General features: G+C 41.7%; 1 protein-coding gene across 5 annotated transcripts in view; it reads right to left on the bottom strand.

Moving 5' to 3' along the window:
• The window catches only part of ZDHHC13 (zinc finger DHHC-type palmitoyltransferase 13), a 54210-nt gene extending 43800 nt beyond the window's left edge, over window positions 1–10410 (bottom strand). For 3 of the 5 annotated variants that reach the window (XM_032240958.1, XM_032240959.1, XM_032240960.1), the window contains exon 1: window positions 10257–10410. In XM_032240958.1, coding sequence (XP_032096849.1) covers window positions 10257–10283 — 27 coding nt within the window. In that variant the 5' untranslated portion in view covers window positions 10284–10410. The remainder of the gene's footprint in view (window positions 1–10256) is intronic. The other 2 variants (XM_032240961.1, XM_032240962.1) reach the window with 2 other exon arrangements.
• Between the last annotated feature and the right edge of the window lie 2002 nt (window positions 10411–12412).

Raw genomic sequence — 12412 nt, 5'->3', positions numbered from 1 at the left:
AACTCCTGGCAACCACAGATCTGTTCTTTGTCATTAATTCTGTCTTTCCCAGAATGTCATACAACGGAATCATACAGTACACAACCTTTTAGGAGGGGCTTCTTTCACTCAGCACAATGGTGTTGCATGTTATAAATAATTCCTTTTTATTGTTGTATAGTATCCTACTATATGGGTGCATCCCAGTTAATCTATCCAAACAATCTGCGTGGGTTGTTTTCCAGCTTTTGACGATTATAAATAGAGCTGCTAAAAATATTCATGGACAAACTTGCGTGAACTTGCTTTCATTTCTCTAAGAGTAAGATTGTTTGGCCATATGTTAGCTATATTTAAATTTATGAGAAACTGCTAAACTGTTTTCCAGACTGTTTATACCACCTTGCATTGCCACTAACAACTATGAGAGTTACAATTGTTCTGCATTCTCACTGGCATGGGGATTGTGAGTCTAATAGATGTATAGGGGCAACTCAGCGCGGTCTTAATTTACATATCCTTAACGGCTAATAAAGTTGATCATCTTTTCATGTGCGTATTTGCCATCTGTATATCTTCTCTGGTGAAGTGTCCAAGTCTTTTGTCCATTTTTAATTGAGCTGTTTGTTTTCGTACTGTTAAGTTTTGAGAGTTCTTTATATTACATATTCTAGATACAAGTCTTTTGTCAAATACGTGATTTGCAGATATTTTCTCCTGGTCTGTAGCTTATCTTCCCATCTCTTAAAAGTCTGTTTCATAGAGCAGAAGTTTGTAATTTTAAAAAAGTCAAATTTACCAATTTGTTATTTTATGGATCATACTTTTCGTGTCACATTTAAAAACTACTGTCTTGGGGTCACAATTCCTCTGTTCGGAGAAGAAAGTTCTCCCTCAGCGTTTCTGGTATCTGTGCTGCCAGGAAATCCCTTTGTGGCTCCTTGAGCCTTAACTAGATAGCATCTCATGAAGCACTTGCTGTCTGCACTGATGCTTATTTCCAGGGATCAAGACAAGCTAGGGGCAAACCAGAGAGAAAAAAGGTAAATCAGCTACTGATTTGGTGGTTTTTAAATTCCAATCTTTTTCTTCTTCAGTCCACCTGCTTTCCTGACTAGGTAAATTCTGATTTATCTGGTAAAAAAGTCAATTACCCCCAACACACAGAATCACACACAGCTAAAAATAAACATGTGATAGTTAGATTAAAATGTAAATAAAAACATTAGGATTCTTTTCATGAAGAAGGCACAGGGTCCAGGAAAAGAGCTGAAATACACTCAAAATTTCTAGAATGACAATAAGTAAAAGATGTAATAAAAAGTACAGCTAAGATTTACAAAAAAATCAGTGTATTTTTATATAAAATAAATTTTTACTAGAATTTTAAAACTATAGAATGACACATCTTAATTTTAAAGATCTAGCAATACAGAAGTGAATACGGGATTAACAATCTAGACTCTTTCCAATACCGTACCACCAGAGAAAACCATTATAACAGTTGGGTGCATCCTCCCTCATTATGTACATATATTTTAATGTATATAATATTGTGCTGTATACATACATATACACATATTTTTAATCATTTTCTCATACTTACTGAACAAAGAATAGGATCACATTATATACATTATTCCTCAACTTGCTTTTCTCACCTAACAATATAGTATGTACAGTCCTACAGTTCAGTAATATTTGACTATTATTCCATTGTATACAGATCTAGCATAATTCATGCAAAAATTCCCTTCGGTTAGAGACACAGGTTGATTTCAGCCTTTCACGTCTATAAACAATCCAATCAACACACTGCGTATTCTAATTCTATTATAGGAATTATAGGATTGATTCCCCAAAGTAGGACAACTGAGTCAAAAAATGTGCATTTTAATGACCAAATACTCTCCCCAATTCACAGTCCTAACAACAAAGTATATACATGTTCTTTCTCTCTACAAACTTTCCCAAAACTGGATATTATCAATCTTTTTACAACCTTGACGATCTGATGGCTAAAAAATGGCATCCTGTTTTTCATTTGTACTCCCCTAGTTGCTGATGAGTCTGAGTGTTTTGTTTTGTTGTTGTCAGGTATATTGGCTCTCCATATTTTCTCTTTTGTGGATTGCCTTTTCATAGTCTACTTGTATTTCTGGTAAATTGCACATATCTGTTTCTCTTTGTAGGTTAGAAAAATCAACCCTTTATTGTTTGTTGTTTTGTTTTTGAGATGGAGTATTACTCTGTCGCCCAGGCTGGAGTGCAGTAGCACCATCAAAGCTCACTAAAGTCCAATTTCCTGGGCTTAAGAGATCCTCCCGCCTGACCCACCCTAGAAACTAGGACTACAGGCAAGTGCCACCACACACCCTGCTGATTTTTTTATTTTTCTATAGACAGATCTCGTTATGTTGCCCAGACTGGTCTTAACCTCCTGACCTCAAGTTATCCTTCCACCTTGGCCTCCCAAAGCACTGGGGTTACAGGCATGAGCCACCACACCCGGCCCTGACTCTTTGTTTATGTACAGATTTTTCATCACGGAAAATTGACTCATTCAATAGATACAGATTTGTGGCTTCTTATACTGTGTTAAGGCATTAAGGACAACAGCTTTATTTGTCATGTATAAAGTTGAAGAGGTTTACATATTTCAGTATGAAGAATATCCACAATTAAGAGCATTTGTTTAGTCAACAATTAATTTCTGTATATTTATGATGTACAATTATGCTAAGGGCATAGAAGACATGGGTGTCTATTCTCCAGGAATTTAAGTCTAATAAGGGAGATATGTCAGAGACAAAGTAAAATAATAATAGAAGGCAATATGTGATTATATATGATTAAATGGCAATAAGAAACTAGAAAACAGGAGATATCTTCTGTTCATGTCATGATTGTTTACCCAAATCTAGATCAAAGTAAAACCTAAAAATGACTATTTGTCTTCACAGCCTGTGTTTGAAGTCAATCATCTACAAAGTAAGGAAAGTGCACTCAAGGCCATACATGTAGTAACCCACTAGGTAATATGAGAAAATGTTAAAGTTTCTATTATAATAACTTTTCATCTTTTTACTTAAAAACGAAAAATAAAATTTACAAATTTGAGTTTTTAAAGCTTTACCAATTTTATTTTTTCTTGTTAGCATACCCCTGCTGGCAGGAAAGTTTTACTAATTTTTAACCACAGCAGTCTCATTTATCGGTATGTAATCAGGTCACTCCTTATACTCTCTTTACAAGGTAACCTGGGGGTAAAGAAACCTTCCACAACCAGAGAGTTGACAGTAGTACCTTCAACATATTACAATATTCATTAGATTTATTTTCAAATTATATTGTCAAATTTTAATTAAATTACCTCTCCCAAAATGAGCAAGTAGCTTACACTAATTTCTGCAAAGAATCTATGAATTGAGGTAATAATAATAAGCACAAGCAAATAAGAAAAAAGCAGCTTAGGATTCCAGCAAACACATGAAGTATAAACAAAGATGATCTAATCCAATCTGACATGTCAGTACCTCCTCTGAAAAAATTCAAAATTGTCAAAAGGCTAAATTGAGGCAGACTTACAACCTCTATCTTTAATTCACATCTTGCCATGGGCATATACTGAGCTATGAGTTAATGAATATAATTTAGAAATATGTTGTCAAATCTTACAATAACATGACCCATGACAATATGAAATTGGCAACCAGCTCCCATCCCCATGTTCAAACAGAAGAGTGCTGAAATATTTATTTTCAGTGTGAAGTTTTCTGTAAAGCAAGGTCAGGAAAAGGGGGCAAGGACATGGCAGAGAAGAAGACAGGTAACCCTCAGTCTCAAAAGATAGGGAAGAAGACACATTGAGTCCCTGCTTCCACAGTATTCTCTCAGTCTAATCTCTCCTGCTTGCATTGATGACACAGGCCAAACAACCAGATTCCTAGTACTGCCACATTGGCTGTATGTTAGTGGCGAACCATCTACTCAATTTTTGGCTCATTTTTACATTTGTAAAATGAAAGGGACAGATCAACATACCCATAAAGCTCCTTCTAGGTCTCATGTTGCATGGTCCTAAGCGGAGCTGTTAACAATAGTCACTACTGACTTGTGTACTGGTAAAGACTTTACTGCATGAACAAACATGCTATATGGATAAAGATGCTTAACTGCTACATGGTTGCCTACAGTATTAAGGTAACAGAACAGAAGCAAATTCTCACGATCCCAGCCAACTCCCAAGAGTTTTCATTAATCATCCATTCAGGGAAATAAAAAGAAGACCTATACAAATCACAAAAGTAGGTAATCAGGGATAAAAGATGAATAAGACACAATTCCTTCTAGAATTTATTCATTCTAGAAATTTACTGAATGCCTACTATGTGCTGGGCACTATGGTAGACACAGCAATATGGCAATGAACAACAGACAAGGTCCCTGGTTTTCAAGGAATTTATATTCTGGTTAGGGACATAGTCCCTTCCTCATTTCCTGAACAGAATAAAATACAGACGACTCCTCAGACCTTGGACTAAAGAGTGGGTGAACTCCAAGAGGCAGCAAACAATCAAACAAGATCATATCAAGACTGGATCACCTGAGTAGCAATGAAAATGCACTCAACAGGAGCCCTGACACAGGGCTCTGCTAACTTGCTATATAAATCTTTGGAAAATAAGTTATTATTTTTGAGTCTTGAATTCATGGAAAAAGTTAAAGGGTTACACTAGATAAATGGTTCTCGAAACTTCCTAACATTGTGGCCCTTTTTGAAAATTTTACCAAAATTAAGTCCTCTCTACTTAAGAGAAATGCACAACTGCACATACAAACTAACTTTTCAAGATGTTCACTAATTTCAAGGTATTCACCATTGCCCTGAAGCTTATCCCATATGCCAGTTTAAGAATCTCTGAACCAGGTAATTCACTGAAAAGCCTTCCAGCTCCAAGTTTTCTATGATTCTATTCCATTTTACTTCCTCTACTCTTCCTAGGATTCCAGTCTACAACTGCCTCAAGATACCAGGGTAACATGTTTTGTTGTTGTTGTTGTTTAAGATACACAGGGAAAAAAAAAATTAAACGGGGAAACCAAGAAAAAGACATATAACTAGCTGACTGTCCTCCACAGAAGAGCAAAGCGTAACAAGATATTATGAAAATTATCTAACAGACATAGGGATACATGTGTGGTAATTTTTACAACATAGCCTCAAAATTATTTGCTACTTTTTCATCAAGAGGTAAAGGTCTATGTCTCTTCCTCTTTTTTTTTTTTTTTTTTTTTTTTTTTTTTTTGAGACGCAGTTTCACTCATGTTACCCAGGCTGGAGTGCAATGGCGCTATCTCGGCTCACCGCAACCTCCACCTCCTGGGTTCAGGCAATTCTCCTGCCTCAGCCTCCTGAGTAGCTGGGATTACAGGCACGCACCACCATGCCCAGCTAATTTTTTGTATTTTTAGTAGAGACGGGGTTTCACCATGGTGACCAGGATGGTCTCGATCTCTTGACCTCGTGATCCACCCGCCTCGGCCTCCCAAAGTGCTGGGATTACAGGCTTGAGCCACCGCGCCCAGCCGTCCCTTCCTCTTGACTCTGAGCTCAAAGTGGATCTCTGGAGCCTTGGAGTTCTTTGCTATGAATTTTTACTTGGGAAGCCCCCTTTTGAGGCAAGCGCATACCAAGAGACCAACAAAAGAATATCACGGGTTGAATTCACATTCCCTGACTTTGTAACAGAGGGAGCCAGGGACTTCATTTCAAGACTGTTGAAGCATAATCCCAGCCAGAGGCCAATGCTCAGAGAAGTGCTTGAACACCCCTGGATCACAGCAAATTCATCAAAACCATCACATTGCCAAAACAAAGAATCAGCTAGCAAACAGTCTTAGGAATCGTGCAGGAGGAGAAATCCTTGAGCCCAGGGCTGCTGTACAACCTGTCAGGAACATGCCACTGACATTTATCTTACTGTTCACCGCTGCCCTCAGTTTAGGACGCTACAAGAAATACTTGTTTTACTAAGCAGGTGTGCCTTAACCTCCCTATTCAGAGAGCTCCACATCAATAAATATGACACTCTGAAGTGAAAGTAGCCACAAGAATTGTGCTACTTACACTGGTTTGTAATCCGGAAGGCAAGGTTTGACTGCAGCCGCTCCCTCAGCCTGTGCCAGGCATGGTGTCCTCACAGGAGACAAATCCAGATTCTGGCTGTGGGGAAAGTGACCACTTTGCCCTGACTCGATCAGTAAAGGAGCTGTGCAATAACCTTCCATGTACCTGAGTGAGTGTGTAACTTACTGGGTTGGCCAAGCCTGGTAAAGCTGTTAGAATGAGTATGTGATTCTTTTTAAGTGTGAAAATAAAGATATTTGTACAGACTTGTAAAAGTGAGACTACCTCACTAATAATATATTTCAGAAGTGATGCTGTGTCACTTTGCAGGTCCAGGCTTAAGAAACTGGCAGCTTCTTCTTCTTGGCTCTTCCATTAGATATTCACTAATGGAACTCAGCCTCCATACTGTCCAATGCCCAGGCCACATGTAAGTGTCTCTACTGAAAGTCAACTGCCAGATATAAGTGAAGATACTCGTAGATACCGGCCCCAGCTATCAAGTCACCTCCAGCTTATGAGTCTTTGCAGCTGAGGCTCTAGACATGGTGGAACAGAAACAAACAAACCCTGTTGCAGTTTGTCCAAGTCCCTGACATACAGAGTCCACGGGCATGACAAAGGCTGTTTTATACCACTATGTTTTGGGGTGGTTTCTTACACCACAATAGGTTACCAGGGCATCTTTAAGCTCTGAGGGATCGTGTAATACTTCTCACACAGAGATGTCATGAATGAGATTATTTTTCTAAATTGTATATTGTTAAAGTTACAGTGGGCATTAATTTAAGCCAAAACCAAGATCTAGAAAACCACACTCAAACTCTGATAAGAGTCACTATCCTGCCATATTATCAAATAAAAAGAGAGTGAAGAGAAACAGCAAGTGAGAGATAGAAAGATGTGACAGTCATTAAAAGTTCTCATGTCATTAAAGTTCTCATTAACAGAAGTACCAGAGTTTAGTTTCTAAGTTCATTCATTGCACAAGTATTTACAGAGTACTCACCAGTGCTAGGCATTGTTCTAGATGCCAGGCACACGGCAGCGAACATAACAGATAAAAATCACTGCCCTTCGATTCCTCAAGGACATAGAAATAGAAATTCCATTTGACCCAGCAATCCCACTACTGGGTATATATCCAAAGGATTACAAATCGTTCTACTATAAGGACACGTGCACACGAATGTTCATTGCAGCACTGTTTACAATAGCAAAGACCTGGAACCAACCCAAATGCCCATCGACGATAGACTGGATAGGGAAAATGTGGTACATATACACCATGGAATATTATGCAGCCATCAAAAACGATGAGTTTGTGTCCTTTGTAGGGACATGGATGAACCTGGAAACCATCATTCTCAGCAAACTGACAGAAGAGCAGAAGATCAAACATCGCATGTTCTCACTCATAGGCGGGTGTTGAACAATGAGAACACATGGACACAGGGAGGGGAGCACTACACACTGGGGTCAGTTGGGGGGAAATAGGGGAGGGACGGTGGGGGGTGGGAAGCTGGGGAGAGATAGCAAGCGGAGAAATGCCAGATGTAGGTGATGGGGAGGAAGCCAGCAAATCACACTGCCACATGTGTTCCTATGCAACAATTTTGCATGTTCTTCACATGTACCCCAAAACCTAAAATGCAATAAAATAAATAAATGGGAAAAAAAAAATCACTGCCCTTATAGCAGTAACATTCAGTGGAGGGGAAGGAAACAATAAACAAGACCAATAAGTATGTTAAATGGTGTTAAATGCTGAGGAGAAATCTAAAGCAAGGAAGGAGCCCAGGTAGTGTTGCTGGTAGTGCCAATGATGGAAAAGGCTTGCAATTTTAAACACAGGGGTCACAGAAGGCCATAGAGAGGTGACATTTGTGTCAAGACTTCCAGGTGGGGGAATAAGCCAAGTGGGCACACAAGGAAAGAGCATTCCAGGTAGAGCAAATAGTAAGTACAAAGACGCTGAGGCTGGTGTGGCTGGGGATGACTGGGCAAGCAAAAAAGTAGTAAAAGATGAGGTGAGAAAGGAAACTGGAGACCTGATCATACAGGCAAATCCTGGTAAATCCTCCAACAGTACCGATCTTGGAATAAAAAGAACCAGGCTGGGCACAGTGGCTCACGTCTGTAATCCTAGCACTTTGAGAGGCCAAGGCAGACAGATTACCTGAGGTCACGAATTCAAAACCAGCATGGCCAACATGGTGAAACCCCGTCTATACTAAAAATACAAAAAAATGAGCCAGGCATGGTGGCGGGCACCTGTAATCCCAGCTACTCGGGAGGCTGAGTCAAGAGAAAGAATTGCTTGAACTTGGGAGGCAGAGGTTGCAGCGGGCAGAGGTCGTGCCACTGCACTCCAGCCTGGGCAACAAAGCAAGACTCCATCTCAAAAAAAAAAAAAAAAATTCAATGAGAGCAGTAATGTTTTGGTCTGTTTTGTTCACTAATTTGTTATCAGCACCTAAAGGTGCCTACCAGATATTCAAAACACGTTTGCTGAATGAACGACTGAAGTCTTGGCTCTATCACTTAGCAGCTATTTGACTTATAGCAAGTGATTCCAATTTTCTGAGCCTCTGTTCTCATCTTTAAGATCAGAATAATCACTTCTCCCTGCCTCATAGGATTACAGTAAGAATAAAAAATGGGGAAGTATTTTGCAAACTGCGAAGCAGTATCTATAGGTACGATCTTCACATTATTATCGAAAAAGTTAACAAGAGCAGTTATTATTAACAATGACAATTCTCTCTCTCTTTCCCTACTAAATTCAACCACTGAATCATTCTCTCTCTCTCTGTGGGCCATGGAACTGGGACAAGGCTAATCTTCCCTTCAGCACGAGGGAGTGAACTTTAAGCACTTGAAGGCTTTTGTAAATGAGTGCCAGTAATTAAGACATAATAGTCACTCCGACCAACTTTTCTTTGAGCCTCTCTGAGAAAAAGAACGAGGCGCAGTTTCCATGTGAAGATTCAACACCCCTTAGTAAAATCCAGTCTGCCAGACATTTTTTTTTCTGTCAAAATGCAAAAACAACCAATAAGAACACCTTGACATTTCCCCAGACATCTTGTTCCTCACTTAAACCTACACAAGACTCTGCTGAAAGAAGGTAAAGGGGGAGCATGAGGCACTCTCGGGACTGGAAAAACGTTTTTAGAGATCTACTAATCCAATCATCCCAAACTGAGAATCTACCACCTAACTCGGTTCCAACTGAAGACAGCTTCAGTGTTCTCATCTGCATAGGGGGATAACATCTTCTTAAGGATGTTTCAATTCCGGAATAAAATAATGCAAATGAAGGCATCTGGCATGTGCTAAGCACTCACTAAAACTGGCTGAATCTGGAAATTCTGCATTTATTCAATAAATGTTAAGTAAACGTCTACAATATGCCAGTCAGTACTCTAGGCATTAGGAAAGGGCCACAAACAAAAATCTCGTTCTCTTGGAGCCAACATCTACCTCCTTTAACTTCCCCAACAGGCCCGCTTCGCTTCTTTGGAACTCCGTCTGGCTTTTTTATAACCCCTCCTCCACAGAATATTGTCCTTTGAGATTTTGCAGATCGCTGTGGTGTGCCTCCCCCTCCACGCCCCTTTCCTCCATCCTAAACAAGCAACCTTACTTCCTTCAAGGAGTAAGCAAGGATGCGGGAATAAGAGCGAAAACTGGACTGGGTGGGGTGAAGGCGGGTACCAGGGCGTCAGGGGTGAAAAAGAAATCACCAGAACCGCTCCGGCTCCAGCCCAACGTCAAGACGGGCGGGTCCGACTCAGGTGTGTCATCTGACACCTCTCTCGGGAAGGGCCTCCCTGCCCTCCCCAGCCCCACAGAGGTCCCCGCCGGGCTCCGGGTAACCGGCCCCAGGGGGCGCCCTGGCCAGGGATGGAGGCTGAATGGGCCAGCTCTGGCCGTCACCCTTCAGTCCTCGCCTTTTCTTCCCGGTCACCTCAGAGAGAATTTCCAGCATCGTTCTTGGCGTTTCCAGGCTACCGCTTCCCAGACCCAGGCCCCGCCGCCCCCGAAAACCCCTCACCGAGCGGCCTCACCCACACAGTCCTTCTCTCCACAGCGGTATCCGCTCTCCCCACCCCCTAGGCAGCCACTGCCCGGTAGCACTCACCTGCGAGCCCAGCCCCGGCCCCTCCATCTCCCCAAGCACCCACGGCGGCTGAGGCTACTAGCAAGAGGCGACTACCGCCACCCCGCCAGCGCGCCTAGAGCCGCCTCTTCTCCCACTTCCTGCTGGCGCCCTTACCTCCGCCGCTGCGGTCTCCGCTCGTGCCCTGAGCCGTCAATCGGTCCCGGACAACCAATCACAGCCCTCCCTCGGCTAGGGGCGGGACTTTCTCGCCTCCAGGGAAGCCCGCTGTGAACAGCTCTCCAGAGGCTCCACCCACGGCCCGCCCTTGCCGGTCGTTCCCCCAGCCCCAGCCCGGGACCTAGCGCCCCTGCCCCGGCTGCCAAGGGGCCCAGATGTGTGTCCAGGGTCAGGATCAGACTGTTATTCCAACGTCAACCAACATCTATTCAGAGCAAACCTGAACTTGGCTACTTAATTGCTAGATGACCTTGTGAAAGTCTGTTATTTTACCTCAATTTTTTCGTCTGTGAAATGAGGAAAATAAGGGTACCCACTTCGTGGAATTATCGGGAGGATTAAATAAGAAAACTCAGGTAAAACCCTTCAGCCAATGCGTCACATATAAAAAGGAATCAATAGATGTTAGCTATTTAAATATTTTCCACTCCATTTGTGTGATCCTGGACAAGTCTCCTCCACCGCCTGGGGTTCTGTTTCCTTATACAAAACAAAACATGAGCTCTACAGCGCAGGCTAGAGGGGGAGTGGGCGAGAGCCTCCCACTTGAACCGCATCTCCCTCCTGTCCCCCACGACCCTTTGTGGAGGGCACTGGAAGAGCTGGCATCTAACCCCTGTCCAGCTTGAAGGTCTATGAAGCAAGCATTAAGGATGGCTCCTTCCCTTGGGGAAGTGGGGCTCTCCTACCTCAGCCCCCAGAAAACACTGGAGTTTTTCTAGCCCAGCACTTAACACAGTTCTTTGTAATGATTCCTTAGACTATCTGTTGCCAAGTGGAACCAGATTAAGACCTTTAGAAGTTAATTTAAAAGCGATCTGAAAACATTATGACTCCTTTATTTTATAAAAATAATATTAAATCATAAAATAAGTATCTAGAAATCCAACAAAGTGCTGGGTTTGCCTATTAAAAAAAAATACTGCTATGATACAATAACATCATAGTAACATCGTAGATGTATTATTATTACTTTAGTGTCTGGGTCCTTTGGGCAAATCAGCCCTGGCTTGTCCCCAAAAGCCCAAGCCCTTTGAGGACAGGAACCATGTCAGATCCATCTCTGAACTCCCAGTGTCTAACACAGCACTGGGACATGGAAAATGCTCAGCACAATTTTAATGAATGGATGGATGTATGGATGTACAGGTGTGTCATCAATGCAAGGACAAATGGGGTGACAAATAGAAGTGCAAGCAACTTCCACTGAAAGCCAGAGGAAAAAGCAATTAATTCCGACAGGTTAGGATGAGGCATTGGGTGAGGATTTATAGAGGAAAGAACATTTGGGTTTGGTCATTTTGCTTAACTAATCAGAGTTTTCTTTACTCATCACCTACTATGTGTTGGCACTGTGCTATAGTGTTTTCATACATTATGTCTCTTCCATGAGGTGGGTGTTATTTTCCCCATCTCCTGGGAGGAGAAAGTGAGGTTCAGACTATTCCACAAACCCCAAGCCACTCAGCAAGTAAGTAGTAAAGAGAGTATTCAAAATCAGGTTTCTTACTACAACTGTTTTGGCTGAAGTAGTTTGGTTCTTTCATTTTCAAAGACTAATTTAGAAGATGTTGTTGAACTCGAGGGAGGCTTAAAATCTGTTTCAATGCTTTTGCACTGATATCCTAACACATTGGAAGATTTTGAAGCAACTAAATCCAAACACCCCACTCTTTAGCCCGGCTCCTGGCTTCCCTCTGCTCATGTTTTATGCTTCCAGTGAGCTATTTCAGATCAAGCATATCCATGTCTAATGGCTATATGAAACCAAACCCAATGATAGCCTCTAACTGCCACCATTACCTCTCATCTTTGAAAATAGCTTTGCTGGACCCCACTAATATAGTATGACGTTAGAAGCAGGCTCCTGGAGCCGACTGCCTGAGCCGGAATCCCAGCTCCAGCACTTAGTACCTGCATACCTGTGGGCAAGTTACGAAGTCATTTGTGCTTCAGTT

The sequence above is a fragment of the Sapajus apella genome, unplaced genomic scaffold (genome assembly GCF_009761245.1).
Source record: "Sapajus apella isolate SASKATOON/1434 unplaced genomic scaffold, GSC_monkey_1.0 scaffold47, whole genome shotgun sequence".
NCBI lineage: Eukaryota > Metazoa > Chordata > Mammalia > Primates > Cebidae > Sapajus > Sapajus apella.
This window is presented reverse-complemented; position numbering and strand designations above follow the sequence as displayed.